A 20000-nucleotide genomic window follows, 5' to 3' on the forward strand; every position below is an offset into this window, starting at 1 on the left:
CCTATAATCACAGGGACTCCCAGCCTGTCCCCCCCCCTATAATCACAGGGACTCCCAGCCTGTCCCCCCCCCTATAATCACAGGGACTCCCACCTGTCCACCCCCCTATAATCACAGGGCCTGTCCCCCCTGTATCACAGGGCCTCCCAGCCTCCTGTCCCCCTCTAGTCCCTGGATGCCTGCCAGGTTGGACACAGTCTTCCCGTACTCTCCCCCAGGTGAACAAGACCCTGAAGGCGACCCTCCAGTCCCTCCTGGACCTCATCGGAACGATGACTTGACGTGTTGGACGCGTTCCAGTGCAGCAAGTCCACCGAGTCCCTCAAATCCACCGGATCGGACACCGGCAGCAAGACCTCCACCGCCAAGCGGAGAGCCAACCAGCAGGACACCGAGACCTTCTATGTGACGGTGCGGGGGGGGGGGGGAGAGCCAACCAGCAGGACACCGAGACTTTCTATGTGACGGTGCGGGGGGGAGAGCTGGGAGCATCAGGGGGGGCAGGAAAGAGCAGGACTGGGGGGGGGGGCAGGACTGGGGGGAGGGGGGAGCAGGAGAAGGGAGGAAGAGAGAGCAGGACCAGGGGAGAAGGGGGAGGGAGGAAAGAGCAGGACCAGAGGGAGAAGGGGGAGGGAGGAAAGAGCAGGACCAGAGGGAGAAGGGGGGAGGAGGAAAGAGCAGGACTGGGGGGGGGGGGGGAAGGGAGGAAAGAGCAGGACCGGGGGGGGGGGGGAGGGAGGAAAGAGCAGGACCAGAGGGAGAAGAGGGGGGGGGGGAGAGAGGAAAAGAAGGGAGGGGGATGCGGGGGAAGGAGGGGGGAGTAGGGAGGCCCTGCGCTTATGCCCCATGTTATGTTGTGACCTCGGGAGCCAGTGGTCAGGGCTCACGGGGCAGATCACGGGGCTGATCATGGGGCATCGCCCCAAACTCGGCTCTTTCTGTGCTTGGTTTAGAAGTTCCAGAAGTATCTGTCCGGGCGAAGCACCATCTGCAAACTGCAGGCGAAGCGCGAGCAGCTGCGGGAAGCCATCGAGAAAGGTGATCTGGGGCAGGGGCTTCTGTATCTGTCTCTTACCCGCCTGGGTGCCCCTGTGAGGTCCGGAGATCTGTGTACAAGCTCAGGAGAGCAGCTGCATGGTCCTTTAAATGTAACCCTCCCCACCCCACACCACCTCCCCCCCCCACACACCTCCTCCCCCCCCACACACCTCCTCCCCCCCACACACCTCTCCCCCCCCACACACCTCCTCCCCCCCCACACACTCCTCCTCCCCCCCCACACACCTCCTCCCCCCCACACACCTCTCCCCCCCACACACACCTCTCCCCCCCCACACACCTCTCCCCCCCCACTCACCTCCCTCCCCCACATACCACCTTCCCCCCCACACACCTCCTCCCCCCCTCCCCACACACCTCCTCCCCTCCCTCACACACCACCTCCCCCACCCCCACACACCTCCTCCCCCCCCCCACACCTCCTCCCCCCCACACACACCTCTCCCCCCCCACACACCTCCTCCCCCCCCACACACCTCCTCCCCCCCCACACACCTCTCCTCCCGCACACACCTCTCCCCCCCACAACCTCTCCCCCCCCACTCACCTCCTCCCCCCCCCACACACCTCCTCCCCCCCCACACACCTCTCCCGCCCCACACACCTCCTCCCCCCCACACACCTCCTCCCCCCCCCATACACACACACCCTATTCTTCGTAAGGACCAATACAGCTACCACAAACTCCAGTCGTCAAGGGCTACCAACAGGTCAGGCTTTAAGGATATCTCTGCTTCAGCACAGTTAGCTCAATCAGACTCTGCTTCAGCACAGGTGGCTCAATCAGTCTTCGACTGAGCCACTGATTGAGCCACCTGTGCTGAAGCTGGGATATCCTTAAAACCTGACCTGTTGGTGGCCTTGAGGACTGGAGTTGGCCGCCCCTGGGCTTCTAGACCCTTATATTACATTTAGGGGTCTTATAACGAAATGCTCAGTTTGATGCCGCAGTTCTGCAACACAAACAGAATCCCATATAAAGCAGGGGGAGGTGTGAGTGTGTGAGGAGTGTGTGAGGAGTGTGTGAGGAGTGTGTGTGAGGGTGTGGAGGAGTGTGTGAGGAGTGTGTGAGGAGTGTGTGTGAGGAGTGTGTGTGAGGAGTGTGTGTGAGGAGTGTGTGTGAGGAGTGTGTGTGAGGAGTGTGTGTGAGGAGTGTGTGTGGGGAGTGTGTGTGGGGAGTGTGTGTGAGGAGTGTGTGTGAGGAGTGTGTGTGAGGAGTGTGTGTGAGGAGTGTGTGTGAGGAGTGTGTGTGAGGAGTGTGTGTGAGGAGTGTGTGTGAGGAGTGTGTGTGAGGAGTGTGTGTGAGGAGTGTGTGTGGGGAGTGTGTGGGAGTGTGTGTGGGGAGTGTGTGTGGGGAGTGTGTGTGGGAGTGTGTGTGGGGAGTGTGTGTGGGGAGTGTGTGTGGGGAGTGTGTGTGGGGAGTGTGTGTGGGGAGTGTGTGTGGGGAGTGTGTGTGGGGAGAGTGTGTGTGGGGAGTGTGTGTGGGGAGTGTGTGTGGGGAGTGTGTGAGGTGAGTGTGTGAGGTGAGTGTGTGAGGTGAGTGTGTGAGGTGAGTGTGTGAGGGGAGTGTGTGAGGGGAGTGTGTGAGGGGAGTGTGTGAGGGGAGTGTGTGAGGGGAGTGTGTGAGGGGAGTGTGTGAGGGGAGTGTGTGAGGGGAGTGTGTGAGGGGAGTGTGTGAGGGAGTGTGTGTGGGGAGTGTGTGTGGGGAGTGTGTGTGGGGAGTGTGTGTGGGGAGTGTGTGTGGGGAGTGTGTGGGGAGTGTGTGAGGGGAGTGTGTGAGGGGAGTGTGTGAGGGGAGTGTGTGAGGGGAGTGTGTGAGGGGAGTGTGTGAGTGTGGGGAGTGTGAGGGGAGCGCGTGAGTGTGGGGAGCGCGTGGGGAGCGCGTGAGTGTGGGGAGCGCGTGGGGAGCGCGCGAGGTGTGTGCGGGGGAGTGTGGGCTTTATGTCTGTTTACACTGAGTTTCTGCTTTTGTTCCCCTACAGCTGAAGTGATGGATGGTAATATTTCTGGGTATGTATGTCCCTATGTAGAGGGAGGGGACAGGGAACAGGGGGGTGGGGGAGTGGAGGGCAGGGGGGAGTGGGAACGGGGGGTGGAGGGCAGGGGGGAATGGGAACGGGGGGTGGAGGGCAGGGGGGAGTGGGAACGGGGGGTGGAGGGCAGTGGGTAGTGGGAACGGGGGTGGAGGGCAGGGGGTAGTGGGAATGGGGGGGGAGGGCAGGGGGTAGTGGGAACGGGGTGGAACGCAGGGGGTAGTGGGAATGGGGGGGTGGAGGGGTGGAGGGCAGGGGGTAGTGGGAACGGGGTGGAGGGCAGGGGGTAGTGGGAATGGGGGGGTGTAGGGCAGGGGGTAGTGGGAACGGGGGTGGAGGGCAGGTATTGGAATAACTACTTGGGCAGATACACGGAACTCACCATGCGCTGCACACAACACAAGCCAAAGCATGCTGGCAATCCTAATGATCATTATTGATAGCTATTAACCCCCAGAGGTCTGGCAGAGCCATGTGTATCCGGCACTCAGAGGGTTAATGGCGTAGCTGTGCGCGATCTTATCGCCTCATCCAGACATTTCATTTTTGATCAAAACCATTAAAAAAAATCTTTACAAATCTCTGTAAATGTTATAATGTATTTAGATTTTTTTTGCATCCTAATCCAATGGGCGAGGAGCGAAGCTTTGCGCCCGGTGTTTGCGCCCGGTGATAGCGGTGTTTGCGCCGTCACTTTTAATGCTTTTTTCCCGTGATTAAATATATTTGGATCCTTTACGTTCAGTGCTTGTGACGACGCCCCGGGGGGTACGTTCTGTGTCTGTGACGACGCCCCGGGGGGTACGTTCTGTGCTTGTGACGACGCCCCGGGGGGTACGTTCTGTGTCTGTGACGACGCCCCGGGGGGTACGTTCTGTGCTTGTGACGACGCCCCGGGGGGTACGTTCTGTGTCTGTGATTCCCGCCCCGGGGGGTACGTTCTGTGTCTGTGATTCTCGCCCCGGGGGGTACGTTCAGTGTCTGTGACGCCCCGAGGGGTTCGTTCTGTGTCTGTGACGACGCCCCGGGGGGTACGTTCTGTGTCTGTGACGACGCCCCGGGGGGTACGTTCTGTGCTTGTGACGACGCCCCGGGGGGTACGTTCTGTGTCTGTGACGACGCCCCGGGGGGTACGTTCTGTGCTTGTGACGACGCCCCGGGGGGTACGTTCTGTGTCTGTGACGCCGCCCCGGGTGGTACGTTCTGTGTCTGTGATTCCCGCCCCGGGGGGTACGTTCTGTGTCTGTGATTCTCGCCCCGGGGGGTACGTTCAGTGTCTGTGACGCCCCGAGGGGTTCGTTCTGTGTCTGTGACGACGCCCCGGGGGGTACGTTCTGTGCTTGTGACGACGCCCCGGGGGGTACGTTCTGTGTCTGTGACGCCGCCCCGGGGGGTACGTTCTGTGTCTGTGATTCCCGCCCCGGGGGGTACGTTCTGTGTCTGTGATTCTCGCCCCGGGGGGTACGTTCAGTGTCTGTGACGCCCCGAGGGGTTCGTTCTGTGTCTGTGACGCCCCGGGGGGTTACGTTCAGTGCCTGTGACGCCCCGGGGGGTACGTTCAGTGTCTGCGACGCCCGCCCCGGGGGGTACGTTCAGTGCCTGTGACGCCCGCATAGGGGGGTACGTTCTGTGCCTGTGACGCCGCCCCGGGGGGTACGTTCTGTGTCAGTGACCCCCGCCCCGGGGGGTAAGTTCTGTGTCTGTGACGCCCGCCCCGGGGGGTACGTTCAGTGCCTGTGACCCCGCCCCGGGGGGTACGTTCAGTATCTGTGACGTCGCCCCGGGGGGTACGTTCAGTGCCTGTGACGCCCGCCCCGGGGGGTACGTTCAGTATCTGTGACGCCCACCAAGGGGGGTACGTTCAGTGCCTGCGACCCCGCCCCGGGGGGTACGTTCAGTATCTGTGACGCCCGCCCCGGGAGGTACGTTCAGTGCCTGTGACGCCCACCAAGGGGGGTACGTTCTGTGCCTGTGATGCCGCCCCGGGGGGTAAGTTCTGTGTCTGTGACCCCGCCCCGGGGGGTAAGTTCTGTGTCTGTGACCCCGCCCCGGGGGGTACGTTCAGTGCCTGTGGCGGCCGCCCCGGGGGGTACGTTCAGTATCTGTGACGCCCGCCCCGGGGGGTACGTTCAGTGCCTGTGACGCCCGCCCCGGGGGGTACGTTCAGTATCTGTGACGCCCACCAAGGGGGGTACGTTCTGTGCCTGTGATGCCGCCCCGGGGGGTACGTTCAGTGCCTGTGACGCCCGCCCCGTGGGGTACGTTCAGTGCCTGTGACCCCGCCCCGGGGGGTACGTTCAGTGTCTGTGACCCCGCCCCGGGGGGTACGTTCAGTATCTGTGACGCCCGCCCTGGGGGGTACGTTCAGTATCTGTGACGCCCGCCCCGGGGGGTACGTTCTGTGTCTGTGACCCCCGCCCCGGGGGGTACGTTCAGTGCCTGTGACCCCGCCCCGGGGGGTACGTTCAGTGCCTGTGGCGCCCGCCCCGGGGGGTACGTTCAGTATCTGTGACGCCCGCCCCGGGGGGTACGTTCAGTGCCTGTGACGCCCGCCCCGGGGGGTACGTTCAGTATCTGTGACGCCCACCAAGGGGGGTACGTTCTGTGCCTGTGATGCCGCCCCGGGGGGTACGTTCAGTGCCTGTGACGCCCGCCCCGTGGGGTACGTTCAGTGCCTGTGACCCCGCCCCGGGGGGTACGTTCAGTATCTGTGACGCCCGCCCTGGGGGGTACGTTCAGTATCTGTGACGCCCGCCCCGGGGGGTACGTTCTGTGTCTGTGACCCCCGCCCCGGGGGGTACGTTCAGTGCCTGTGACCTCGCCCCGGGGGGTACGTTCAGTGCCTGTGACCCCGCCCCGGGGGGTACGTTCAGTGCCTGTGACCCCGCCCCGGGGGGTACGTTCAGTATCTGTGACGCCCGCCCCGGGGGGTACGTTCAGTGCCTGTGACGCCCACCAAGGGGGGTACGTTCTGTGCCTGTGATGCCGCCCCGGGGGGTACGTTCTGTGTCTGTGACGCCCGCCCCGGGGGGTAAGTTCTGTGTCTGTGACCCCGCCCGGGGGGTACGTTCAGTGCCTGTGACCTCGCCCCGGGGGGTACGTTGAGTGCCTGTGACGGCCGCCCCGGGGGGTACGTTCAGTGCCTGTGACGTCGCCCCGGGGGGTACATTCAGTGCCTGTGGCGCCCGCCCCGGGGGGTACGTTCAGTATCTGTGACGCCCGCCCCGGGGGGTACGTTCAGTGCCTGTGACCCCGCCCCGGGGGGTACGTTCAGTGCCTGTGACCCCGCCCCGGGGGGTACGTTCAGTGCCTGTGACCCCGCCCCGGGGGGTACGTTCAGTATCTGTGACGCCCGCCCTGGGGGGTACGTTCAGTGCCTGTGACCCCGCCCCGGGGGGTACGTTCAGTGCCTGTGACCCCGCCCCGGGGGGTACGTTCAGTGCCTGTGACGCCCGCCCCGGGGGGTACGTTCAGTATCTGTGACGCCCACCAAGGGGGGGTACGTTCTGTGTCTGTGACGCCCGCCCCGGGGGGTAAGTTCTGTGTCTGTGACCCCGCCCCGGGGGGTACGTTCAGTGCCTGTGACCTCGCCCCGGGGGGTACGTTCAGTGCCTGTGACGGCCGCCCCGGGGGGTACGTTCAGTGCCTGTGACGCCGCCCCGGGGGGTACGTTCAGTGCCTGTGGCGCCCGCCCCGGGGGGTACGTTCAGTGCCTGTGACCCCGCCCCGGGGGGTACGTTCAGCGTCTGTGACGCCGCCCCGGGGGGTACGTTCTGTGTCTGTGACGCCGCCCTGGGGGGTACGTTCAGTGCCTATGGCGCTGCCCCGGGGGGTACGTTCAGTGCTTGTGGCGCCCGCCCCGGGGGGGACGTTCAGTGTCTGTGGCGCTGCCCCGGGGGGTACGTTCTGTGTCTGTGACGCCGCCCCGGGTGGTACGTTCTCTGCCTGTGACGCCCGCCCCGGGGGGTACGTTCAGTGTCTGTGAATGAAACTGAAGAATCTGTGAGGGAATTTAAGCAGAAGTTGGGGTACAGCCGCCATGTCGGCATTTATTACCCCTGCTGTTTTGGGGAGCAGTGTAGGCTGTGTTGCTTGTGAACTCTGTGGCGGCCGTGTATCCACGTGGCATCCTGCCGTGTATCCACGTGCCATCCTGCCGTGTGCATCCACGTGCCATCCTGCCGTGTGTATCCACGTGCCATCCTGCCATGTGCATCCACGTGCCATCCTGCCGTGTATCCACGTGCCATCCTGCCGTGTATCCACGTGCCATCCTGCCGTGTGTATCCACGTGCCATCCTGCCGTGTGTATCCACGTGCCATCCTGCCGTGTATCCACGTGCCATCCTGCCGTGTGTATCCACGTGCCATCCTGCCGTGTGTATCCACGTGCCATCCTGCCGTGTGTATCCACGTGCCATCCTGCCGTGTGTATCCACGTGGCATCCTGCCGTGTATCCACGTGCCATCCTGCGGTGTGTATCCACGTGCCATCCTGCCGTGTATCCACGTGCCATCCTGCAGTGTGTATCCACGTGCCATCCTGCCGTGTATCCACGTGCCATCCTGCAGTGTGTATCCACGTGCCATCCTGCCGTGTATCCACGTGCCATCCTGCAGTGTGTATCCACGTGCCATCCTGCCGTGTATCCACGTGCCATCCTGCCGTGTATCCACGTGCCATCCTGCAGTGTGTATCCACGTGCCATCCTGCAGTGTGTATCCACGTGCCATCCTGCCGTGTATCCACGTGCCATCCTGCCGTGTATCCACGTGCCATCCTGCAGTGTGTATCCACGTGCCATCCTGCCGTGTATCCACGTGCCATCCTGCCGTGATCCATATGCCCCAACACGCACCATTTTTCGTGACCTTTTCCCCTCCGTTATCTGAGTTAATAAAAGTATACAAACCTCTTCATCCGCTAATTGTGACTATTAAATGAACCTTGCGTGGCACCCACGCCACGTAGGGGTCTCCATGAATACACCCATTGTTTGGCTTGTAATTCCATCTGACAGCGCTGCTGAAGTTGAGTGCGAGTGCGAGTGTGAGTGCGAGTGCGAGTGTGTCTTCATCACATCACACGGTTGGTTTCAGGAATCCGGCCGGCACCAGTAGGTCTCAGCGGGTGAGAAGGCGTCCGACCTCCCAGTATAACCACAAACTGTTTAACGGTGATTTGGAAGAGTTTGTGCAGGTACCACCCCCGTGTCTCCCCCCTCCCCCTGCTTTCTGAGCTGGCTTTATAGAAATTGGGGGGCCCAATGTAACCCTTTGGTAACCCTTTGTGTACCTGAAGATCTTAAAATCGAAGCAGATATCTAGACTTTCCAAGTGATGATATCAGCTGGAGATGTGCGGATTCCTCGGACCCGGTCCAGAATAATGTTCTGACGTTTCTTACATATTACGGACATTTATCCCCCTCTTCCTCTCTTCTCCTCCTCTCTTCCTCTCACTCTTTTCTCTCTCTCCCTCTAGCGCTCTCTCCTCTCTCTCATGCTCTCTCTTTTTCTCTCCTCTCTCTTTCTCTCAGTCTCGCTCTTTCCCTCTCTTCTCCTCCTCTCTTCCTCCCACTCTTTTCCTCTCCCGCTGGTGCGAGACGTTTGCACACCTCTACGTCCGCCATCTTTTAATGACCCTGCCCCGGAGCTGGGTGCCTCTTGCTAGCTGCTTGTGCTTGGTTTCCCATTACAGATCCTGTTCTGTTTTTGTCTTTTTGTTCTGTCTCCCGCTCACCGCTGCCAGGAGACGGCGATGTCTGCCCCGTGCGCAGGTACAATGTAAGGGTGCTCTTGCTTTCGCTGTTCCCGTGCGGGAGAGGATCTCGCTGTGCAGGGATAGTCGCCTTTTCTGCGTTCTCTGGCAGCAAAGAGGACTGGTGAAAAGAATAGAAGATTCAGGGCCATATTTACTGGTCCGTAAGACACCATCCATACAGCGCCATATTGACTAAGCCATGCTGGAAGGTGACTTATGGAATAGCACTGCTTATAAACCAGGCCCTTGCTCCTATAAGACAGAGCAGAGCATGTCCTTCTGTGCAGAAGATGCAGGCCCCGGCGTCTGTGTGATACATATTTACTCTGTGACCCGCAGAGCTCCGGAGAAGCCGTTCCCCAAGTCGTGTCCAGCTGCATCCGGTTCATTAACCTGCACGGTAAGAATGGCTGGGAGACAGGCACAGCACACGCTACACGGGAGGCATCATGTCCCGTGTACTGCAAGAGCGTCTCCTCACTGAGCAAATGTCCCCTCGTTACGGTGGAACCCCTGTTATAAGAGCACCTTCCTTCTAAGAACATATCCCCAGTGTCCCCTCGTTACGGTGGAACCCCTGTTATGAGAACACCTACCTTCTATTAACATATCCCCAGTGTCCCCTCCTTATTGTGGAACCCCTGTTATAAGAGCGCCTTCCTTCTAAGAACATAGCCCCAGTGTCCCCTCGTTACGGTGGAACCCCTGTTATAAGAACACCTTCCTTCTATTAACATATCCCCAGTGTTCCCTCCTTATTGTGGAACCCCTGTTATAAGAACGCCTTCCTTTTAAGAACATAGCCCCAGTGTCCCCTCGTTATAGGTGGAACCCCTGTTATAAGAACACCTTCCTTCTAAGAACATATCCCCAGTGTCCCCTCGTTACGGTGGAACCCCTGTTATAAGAACACCTTCCTTCTAAGAACATATCCCCAGTGTCCCCTCGTTACGGTGGAACCCCTGTTATAAGAACACCTTCCTTCTATTAACATATCCCCAGTGTTCCCTCCTTATTGTGGAACCCCTGTTATAAGAACGCCTTCCTTCTAAGAACATAGCCCCAGTGTCCCCTCGTTATAGGTGGAACCCCTGTTATAAGAACGCCTTCCTTCTAAGAACATAGCCCCAATGTCCCCTTGTTACGGTGGAACCCCTGTTATAAGAACACCTTCCTTCTGAGAACATATCCCCAGTGTCCCCTCGTTATAGGTGGAACCCCTGTTATAAGAACGCCTTCCTTCTAAGAACATAGCCCCAATGTCCCCTTGTTACGGTGGAACCCCTGTTATAAGAACACCTTCCTTCTGAGAACATATCCCCAGTGTCCCCTCGTTACGGTGGAACCCCTGTTATAAGAACACCTTCCTTCTAAGAACATAGCTCCACTGTCCCCTCGTTACGGTGGAACCCCTGTTATAAGAACACCTTCCTTCTAAGAACATAGCTCCACTGTCCCCTCGTTACGATGGAACCCCTGTTATAAGAGCGCCTTCCTTCTAAGAACATATCCCCACTTTCCCCTCGTTACGGTGGAACCCCTGTTATAAGAGCACCTTCCTTCTAAGAACATATCCCCACTGTCCCCTCGTTACGGGGGAACCCCTGTTGTAAGTCCTCGCGGTGCCGATGTCCCCTCGTTACGGTGGGACCCCTGTTGTAAGTCCTCGCAGTCCCGATGTCCCCTCATTATGGTGGGACCCCTGTTGTAAGTCCTGGCCGTCCCGATGTCCCCTCGTTACGGTGGGACCCCTGTTGTAAGTCCTGGCCGTCCCGATGTCCCCTCGTTACGGTGGGACCCCTGTTGTAAGTCCTCGCGGTGCCGATGTCCCCTCGTTACGGTGGGACCCCTGTTGTAAGTCCTCGCAGTCCCGATGTCCCCCCGTTACGGTGGGACCCCTGTTGTAAGTCCTGGCCGTCCCGATGTCCCCTCGTTACGGTGGGACCCCTGTTGTAAGTCCTGGCCGTCCCGATGTCCCCTCGTTACGGTGGGACCCCTGTTGTAAGTCCTCGCAGTCCCGATGTCCCCTCATTATGGTGGGACCCCTGTTGTAAGTCCTGGCCGTCCCGATGTCCCCTCGTTACGGTGGGACCCCTGTTGTAAGTCCTGGCCGTCCCGATGTCCCCTCGTTACGGTGGGACCCCTGTTGTAAGTCCTGGCCGTCCCGATGTCCCCTCGTTACGGTGGGACCCCTGTTGTAAGTCCTCGCAGTCCCGATGTCCCCTCATTATGGTGGGACCCCTGTTGTAAGTCCTGGCCGTCCCGATGTCCCCTCGTTACGGTGGGACCCCTGTTGTAAGTCCTCGCAGTCCCGATGTCCCCTCATTATGGTGGGACCCCTGTTGTAAGTCCTGGCCGTCCCGATGTCCCCTCGTTACGGTGGGACCCCTGTTGTAAGTCCTGGCCGTCCCGATGTCCCCTCGTTACGGTGGGACCCCTGTTGTAAGTCCTGGCCGTCCCGATGTCCCCTCGTTACGGTGGGACCCCTGTTGTAAGTCCTGGCCGTCCCGATGTCCCCTCGTTACGGTGGGACCCCTGTTGTAAGTCCTGGCCGTCCCGATGTCCCCTCGTTACGGTGGGACCCCTGTTGTAAGTCCTCGCGGTGCCGATGTCCCCTCGTTACGGTGGGACCCCTGTTGTAAGTCCTCGCAGTCCCGATGTCCCCTCGTTACGGTGGGACCCCTGTTGTAAGTCCTGGCCGTCCCGATGTCCCCTCGTTACGGTGGGACCCCTGTTGTAAGTCCTCGCGGTGCCGATGTCCCCTCGTTACGGTGGGACCCCTGTTGTAAGTCCTCGCAGTGCCGATGTCCCCTCGTTACGGTGGGACCCCTGTTGTAAGTCCTCGCAGTCCCGATGTCCCTCGTTACGGTGGGACCCCTGTTGTAAGTCCTCGCAGTCCCGATGTCCCTCGTTACGGTGGGACCCCTGTTGTAAGTCCTCGCAGTCCCGATGTGCCCCCCGTTACGGTGGGACCCCTGTTGTAAGTCCTGGCCGTCCCGATGTCCCCTCGTTACGGTGGGACCCCTGTTGTAAGTCCTGGCCGTCCCGATGTCCCCTCGTTACGGTGGGACCCCTGTTTTAAGTCCTGGCCGTCCCGATGTGCCCCTTTTTCAGGGAGCACCCCTCACTAGAATGACCCCCTCTTTCACTACCTTGCAGGTCTGCAGCACGAGGGAATTTTCCGCGTCCCGGGATCGCAGGCGCAGGTGAACGAGATCCGTGGCGCCTTCGAAAGAGGTCAGTGTGTCCGGAGGCGGCCTGCTCCGTGATTAACCCCTGCTCTGCCAATGCAGTGCCGCAAAGGGCTTGAAAGAGACTCTTTGGGAGTCTGGAAGTATATACTTAGTATTATTATACAATGCATATTTGTAAGTATATAGCACCCCCAGTGTATGCAGCGCTGTACAAAAGAGACCATTCTTTACAGGGAATTATAACAAACATAAAGGCATGTGATAGGAAAGGAAATCCCTGCCCCGGAGAGCTTACAATCTAAGTGGTATGTTGGGAGACTAACAGAGACAGCAGGTGAGGGAATAAGTGCTGTAGATGGCAGTGCCTGGCCTTGATGGTCGGTAAGTGCAGTAGATGGCAGGGCCTGGCCTTGATGGTGGGTACGTGCAGTAGATGGCAGGGCCTGGCCTTGATGGTGGGTAAGTGCAGTAGATGGCAGTGCCTGGCCTTGATGGTGGGTAAGTGCAGTAGATGGCAGGGCCTGGCCTTGATGGTGGGTACGTGCAGTAGATGGCAGGGCCTGGCCTTGATGGTGGGTAAGTGCAGTAGATGGCAGTGCCTGGCCTTGATGGTGGGTAAGTGCAGTAGATGGCAGTGCCTGGCCTTGATGGTGGGTAAGTGCAGTAGATGGCAGTGCCTGGCTTTGATGGTGAGTAAGTGCAGTAGATGGCAGTGCCTGACTTTGATGGTGGGTAAGTGCAGTAGATGGCAGTGCCTGGCCTTGATGGTGGGTACGTGCAGTAGATGGCAGTGCCTGGCCTTGATGGTGGGTACGTGCAGTAGATGGCAGTGCCTGGTCTTGATGGTGGGTAGGAGTGACTGTGGGTGTGGGACAGTAGCCATGAGTCCAGAATGTGTGTTTTTAGGTTTTAGAGAAGACGCTTGGCATAAACTTAGTGTGAGGGGGTCCCACAGGTAAGGGGCAGTGAGGGGGAAAGGCTTAAGGTGAGAGAGCGAGAAGTAGAGGCGGGAGGGTGAAAAGGAGACAGTTATGAGCAGAGCGCAGAAGATGAGATGGGGCAGAGCGGATATTGGCGAGGAGCGAATGAGGGGAGAGAGTTAGGAGGAGAGGGTTTTGGTTGATCCAGAAGTTGATGGGCAGGTAGGAGAGGGCCATGGGCAGGTAGGAGAGGGAGATGGGCAGGTAGGAGAGGGAGATGGGCAGGTAGGAGAGGGAGATGGGCAGGTAGGAGAGGGAGATGGGCAGGTTGGAGAGGGAGATGGGCAGGTTGGAGAGGGAGGTGGGCAGATTGGAGAGGGAGATGGGCAGGTTGGAGGGGGAGATGGGCAGGTTGGAGAGGGAGATGGGCAGGTTGGAGAGGGAGATGGGCAGGTTGGAGAGGGAGATGGGCAGGTTGGAGAGGGAGATGGGCAGGTAGGAGAGGGAGATGGGCAGGTAGGAGAGGGAGATGGGCAGGTAGGAGAGGGAGATGAGCAGGGACGGTTCTGGGAGAAAGTGAAGCAGAATGGTGGATTCATTGCAAATGATAAAGTTGTGTAGTAATAGGTTACAATAACCCCTCTGGGAGAAGATAAGGGCATGCATTATAGTGACGGAGGAAAGGGTGGATTAATGTTACAGAGGGAGTCGTGACAAGTTTTAGCCATGCCGTGAATGGAGAAGGAGTCGGATATCACGCCTAGGCAGCGTGTTTTGGTGACCGGATAGGGATATTGGGCCACGTTTAGGCGTTTGTATGTGTGCATGTGTACATGTAGATGTGTGTGTATATTACATACATAATTAGGCTGAGATTCCAACACATGTGTACGGGAAACGCCACAGATCCCATTAAAACAGGAATTGTGCCAGGAAATACACCGGGATTAGGGTCCAGCCCAGTAATGGCTGTCTGGCAGGTGAGAACCCCCTGGAAGATACCTACACCGGGCATGATGTGGATTCTGTAGCCGGGGTCCTGAAGCTGTATTTCCGAGGCCTGGAGAAGCCCCTCTTCCCATATGAGATGTTCACCAAGCTGCTGGCCTCTATCCGTGAGTACCCTCCTGATACCCTACCGGGGGGGGGGGGGAGGGTGGGCGGGGGGAAGAACAACTCAAAGACGGGCTGCAGAACTTCAGTACTGGCCTCTATCCGTGAGTACCCTCCTGATACCCTACCGGGGGGGAGGGGGCGGGGGGAAGAACAACTCAAAGACGGGCTGCAGAACTTCAGTGCTGGCCTCTATCCGTGAGTACCCTCCTGATACCCTACCGGGGGTGCGGGGGGGGGGGGAGGGGGCGGGGGGAAGAACAACTCAAAGACGGGCTGCAGAACTTCAGTGCTGGCCTCTATCCGTGAGTACCCTCCTGATACCCTACCGGGGGTGCGGGGGGGGGGGGAGGGGGCGGGGGGAAGAACAACTCAAAGACGGGCTGCAGAACTTCAGTGCTGGCTTTGTAACTTGCTGAAACTGCAGAGCTAGCAGCCAAGTTCGTGGGCCAACAGCTGTCTGGGCCGGGCTGCTTGCTCTGTTATTCCCTAGCCTTGGCGGTAGCGTGCCGGTGAAGCCCGTTCACTGGGAATCTCTTCCCACAGAGCTGGAGACCCCTCTGGAGAGAGCGATCCAGATCAAGAAGGTGGTGTCCCAGCTGCCCCCGCCTGTCACACTCGTCCTCCGATACCTCTTCGCCTTCCTAAATCAGTGAGTGCTCCACGGTACCTACCTCGGACGGGGGATGGGATGGGAGACGGGACGGGAGACGGGACGGGAGACGGGACGGGGGACAGGGGAGTTTGTCTGGTGGCATCTCCGAAGCTGAAGGTCCTGATGACGGATTATTCTGTGTTCACTTGGGATCCGTTGCAGATGTAACTGGTCTTGTTGCTCAGTCTCTTAATGATGACATATTGAGTCACAGCCGGGGGGCCTCTGGTTGTGGGTCACTGTGTCACCTCTGTGTTAAAGGGACAGTCGCACAGGAGCCGGCAGATACATATAAAGGAGTAGCCCAGGCGTTTGCTTCCTTAAGGAGATTCTATCGGGTGGAACATTCCTGTGTTTCTCATCACCGGTCCCACAAGGAATGTTCTTAACGGACACTTATTCTTGTATACCCCGCTCCTCAAGGGCCCCCAACAGGCCGGCCTTTATGGATATCCCTGCTTCAGCACAGGTGGCTCAATCAGTGGCGCAGTCTGATTGAGCCACCTGTGCTGAAGGGATATCCATAAAACCTGGCCTGTTGGTGGCCCTAGAGTACTGGAGTTTGAGACCTCTGTTCTAAACCTTTAAAAGCAAAGAAATAGAAGAAACAGCGGAGCTATTACACCCCAATCCCGCTTACTGACACCCGCCCGCGCTTACTGACACCCGCCCGCGCTTACTGACACCCGCCCGCGCTTACTGACACCCGCTCGCGCTTACTGACACCCCAATCCCGCTTACTGACACCCCAATCCCGCTTACTGACACCCGCCCGCGCTTACTGACACCCGCTTACTGACACCCGCCCGCGCTTACTGACACCCGCCCGCGCTTACTGACACCCGCCCGCGCTTACTGACACCCGCCCGCGCTTACTGACACCCGCCCGCGCTTACTGACACCCGCCCGCGCTTACTGACACCCGCCCGCGCTTACTGACACCCGCCCGCGCTTACTGACACGCGCCCGCGCTTACTGACCCCCGCCCGCGCTTACTGACCCCAGCCCGCCCTTACTGACACCCGCCCGCGCTTACTGACACCCGCCCGCGCTTACTGACACCCGCCCGCGCTTACTGACACCCGCCCGCGCTTACTGACACCCGCCCGCGCTTACTGACACCCGCCCGCGCTTACTGACACCCGCCCGCGCTTACTGACACCCGCCCGCGCTTACTGACACCCGCCCGCGCTTACTGACACCCGCCCGCGCTTACTGACACCCGCCCGCGCTTACTGACACCCGCCCGCGCTTACTCACACCCGCCCGCGCTTACTGACACCCGCCCGCGCTTACTCACACCCGCCCGCGCTTACTCACACCCGCCCGCGCTTACTGACACCCGCCCGCGCTTACTGACACCCGCCCGCGCTTACTGACACCCGCCCGCGCTTACTGACACCCGCCCGCGCTTGCTGACACCCGCTTACTGACACCCGCCCGCGCTTACTGACACCCGCCCGCGCTTACTGACACCCGCCCGCGCTTACTGACACCCGCCCGCGCTTACTGACACCCGCCCGCGCTTACTGACACCCGCCCGCGCTTGCTGACACCCGCTTACTGACACCCGCCCGCGCTTACTGACACCCGCTTACTGACACCCGCCCGCGCTTACTGACACCCGCCCGCGCTTACTGACACCCGCCCGCGCTTACTGACACCCGCTCGTATCCTGGGCAGAAGAGATTAGATAAAGATTGGGAAGTCCCTTCAGATAGTGTGGTTGCCATGGAAATGTAAGTAGTAAAACAGATACATTTAAATACTGATTTGTGGGGGTTGTTTTATAAAGTGTCCGGTTACCTATATTTACCCGTTAAACACGCCGCGATCCTTAGTTGGGTTTGGCCTGAGGCGCGGCGGTCCCATTAATCCTCTCCGGGTTTTTTTGGGGGGGCTGTCAGCTTGTCTCAGTACAGCGATGAGAACATGATGGACCCCTATAACCTGGCCGTATGCTTCGGTCCCACCCTGGTGGCCATCCCCGCGGAGCAGGACCCGGTGGCGGTCCAGGCCCGTGTGAACGAGGTGGTGAAGACCATTATCCTTTACCAGGAGCGCATCTTCCCAGGGCCGGCGGAGCTGGAGGGCCCGCTGTACGAGAAGTGCATGACCGTGGAGGAAGAGGAGGAATACTGGTAAGCCAGACATAGAGCCTTATTTACTAAGCAGTGCTAAGCTGTCAGGCGCCCTTGCCAGCCTCTCGTGTGACTGGGTTGGAAGACGCCCTTGCCAGCCTCTCGTGTGACTGGGTTGGAAGGCGCCCTTGCCAGGTTCTCGTGTGACTGGGTTGGAAGGCACCCTTGCCAGCCTCTCGTGTGACTGGGTTGGAAGGCGCCCTTGCCAGGTTCTCGTGTGACTGGGTTGGTAGGCGCCCTTGTCAGGTTCTCGTGTGACTGGGTTGGAAGGCGCCCTTGTCAGGTTCTCGTGTGACTGGGTTGGAAGGCGCCCTTGCCAGGTTCTCGTGTGACTGGGTTGGAAGGCACCCTTGCCAGCCTCTCGTGTGACTGGGTTGGAAGGCGCCCTTGCCAGGTTCTCGTGTGACTGGGTTGGAAGGCGCCCTTGTCAGGTTCTCGTGTGACTGGGTTGGAAGGCGCCCTTGTCAGGTTCTCGTGTGACTGGGTTGGAAGGCGCCCTTGCCAGGTTCTCGTGTGACTGGGTTGGTAGGCGCCCTTGCCAGCCTCTCGTGTGACTGGGTTGGAAGGCGCCCTTGCCAGCCGCTCGTGTGACTGGGTTGGAAGGCGCCCTTGCCAGCCTCTCGTGTGACTGGGTTGGTAGGCGCCCTTGCCAGGTTCTCGTGTGACTGGGTTGGTAGTCGCCCTTGCCAGCCTCTCGTGTGACTGGGTTGGTAGGCGCCCTTGCCAGCCGCTCGTGTGACTGGGTTGGAAGGCGCCCTTGCCAGCCGCTCGTGTGACTGGGTTGGAAGGCGCCCTTGCCAGCCGCTCGTGTGACTGGGTTGGTAGGCGCCCTTGCCAGCCGCTCGTGTGACTGGGTTGGAAGGCGCCCTTGCCAGCCGCTCGTGTGACTGGGTTGGAAGGCGCCCTTGCCAGCCGCTCGTGTGACTGGGTTGGAAGACGCCCTTGCCAGCCGCTCGTGTGACTGGGTTGGAAGGCGCCCTTGCCAGCCGCTCGTGTGACTGGGTTGGAAGGCGCCCTTGCCAGGTTCTCGTGTGACTGGGTTGGAAGGCGCCCTTGCCAGGTTCTCGTGTGACTGGGTTGGAAGGCGCCCTTGCCAGCCGCTCGTGTGACTGGGTTGGAAGGCGCCCTTGCCAGCCACTCGTGTGACTGGGTTGGAAGGCGCCCTTGCCAGGTTCTCGTGTGACTGGGTTGGTAGGCGCCCTTGCCAGGTTCTCGTGTGACTGGGTTGGTAGGCGCCCTTGCCAGCCTCTCATGTGACTGGGTTGGAAGGCGCCCTTGCCAGCCTCTCATGTGACTGGGTTGGAAGGCGCCCTTGCCAGCCTCTCGTGTGACTGGGTTGGAAGGCGCCCTTGCCAGGTTCTCCTGTGACTGGGTTGGAAGGCACCCTTGCCAGGTTCTCGTGTTACTGGGTTGGAAGGCGCCCTTGCCAGGTTCTCATGTGACTGGGTTGGAAGGCGCCCTTGCCAGGTTCTCATGTGACTGGGTTGGAAGGCGCCCTTGCCAGCCGCTCGTGTGACTGGGATGGAAGGCGCCCTTGCCAGGTTCTCGTGTGACTGGGTTGGAAGGCGCCCTTGCCAGCCGCTCGTGTGACTGGGTTGGAAGGCGCCCTTGCCAGGTTCTCATGTGACTGGGTTGGAAGGCGCCCTTGCCAGGTTCTCATGTGACTGGGTTGGAAGGCGCCCTTGCCAGGTTCTCGTGTGACTGGGTTGGAAGGCGCCCTTGCCAGCCTCTCGAGTGACTGGGTTGGAAGGCGCCCTTGCCAGGTTCTCGTGTGACTGGGTTGGAAGGCGCCCTTGCCAGGTTCTCGTGTGACTGGGTTGGAAGGTGCCCTTGCCAGGTTCTCATGTGACTGGGTTGGAAGGCGCCCTTGCCAGGTTCTCATGTGACTGGGTTGGAAGGCGCCCTTGCCAGGTTCTCATGTGACTGGGTTGGTAGGCGCCCTTGCCAGCCTCTCGTGTGACTGGGTTGGAAGGCGCCCTTGCCAGCCTCTCGTGTGACTGGGTTGGTAGGCGCCCTTGCCAGGTTCTCGTGTGACTGGGTTGGAAGGTGCCCTTGCCAGGTTCTCATGTGACTGGGTTGGAAGGCGCCCTTGCCAGGTTCTCATGTGACTGGGTTGGTAGGCGCCCTTGCCAGCCTCTTGTGTGACTGGGTTGGAAGGCGCCCTTGCCAGGTTCTCATGTGACTGGGTTGGTAGGCGCCCTTGCCAGCCGCTCGTGTGACTGGGTTGGAAGGCGCCCTTGCCAGGTTCTCATGTGACTGGGTTGGAAGGCGCCCTTGCCAGGTTCTCATGTGACTGGGTTGGTAGGTGCCCTTGCCAGCCTCTCGTGTGACTGGGTTGGAAGGCGCCCTTGCCAGCCTCTCGTGTGACTGGGTAGGAAGGCGCCCTTGCCAGCCTCTCGTGTGACTGGGTTGGTAGGCGCCCTTGTCAGGTTCTCGTGTGACTGGGTTGGTAGGCGCCCTTGCCAGCCGCTCATGTGACTGGGTTGGTAGGCGCCCTTGCCAGGTTCTCATGTGACTGGGTTGGAAGGCGCCCTTGCCATCCTCTCGTGTGACTGGGTTGGAATGCACCCTTGACAGGTTCTCGTGTGACTGGGTTGGAAGGCGCCCTTGCCAGGTTCTCGTGTGACTGGGTTGGAAGGCGCCCTTGCCAGGTTCTCGTGTGACTGGGTTGGAAGGCGCCCTTGCCAGCCTCTCGTGTGACTGGGTAGGTAGGCGCCCTTGCCAGGTTCTCGTGTGACTGGGTTGGAAGGCGCCCTTGCCAGGTTCTCGTGTGACTGGGTTGGAAGGCGCCCTTGCCAGCCTCTCGTGTGACTGGGTTGGAAGGCGCCCTTGCCAGCCGCTCGTGTGACTGGGTTGGAAGGCGCCCTTGCCAGGTTCTCGTGTGACTGGGTTGGAAGGCGCCCTTGCCAGGTTCTCGTGTGACTGGGTTGGAAGGCGCCCTTGCCAGCCTCTCGTGTGACTGGGTTGGTAGGCGCCCTTGCCAGGTTCTCGTGTGACTGGGTTGGACGGCGCCCTTGCTAGGTTCTCATGTGACTGGGTTGGAAGGCGCCCTTGCCAGCCGCTCGTGTGACTGGGTAGGTAGGCGCCCTTGCCAGCCGCTCATGTGACTGGGTTGGTAGGCG

General features: G+C 60.1%; 1 protein-coding gene across 1 annotated transcript in view; it reads left to right on the forward strand.

Moving 5' to 3' along the window:
- The window catches only part of ARHGAP4 (Rho GTPase activating protein 4), a 68061-nt gene that overhangs the window by 17743 nt on the left and 30318 nt on the right, over nucleotides 1-20000 (forward strand). The window contains 10 exon segments of the mRNA XM_075579513.1: nucleotides 187-274; nucleotides 276-411; nucleotides 954-1038; nucleotides 3042-3069; nucleotides 8193-8292; nucleotides 9195-9255; nucleotides 12015-12092; nucleotides 13950-14084; nucleotides 14629-14734; nucleotides 16645-16878. Coding sequence (XP_075435628.1) covers nucleotides 187-274; nucleotides 276-411; nucleotides 954-1038; nucleotides 3042-3069; nucleotides 8193-8292; nucleotides 9195-9255; nucleotides 12015-12092; nucleotides 13950-14084; nucleotides 14629-14734; nucleotides 16645-16878 — 1051 coding nt within the window.

Source organism: Ascaphus truei, chromosome 21, assembly GCF_040206685.1.
Source record: "Ascaphus truei isolate aAscTru1 chromosome 21, aAscTru1.hap1, whole genome shotgun sequence".
Classification (NCBI taxonomy): Eukaryota; Metazoa; Chordata; class Amphibia; order Anura; family Ascaphidae; genus Ascaphus; species Ascaphus truei.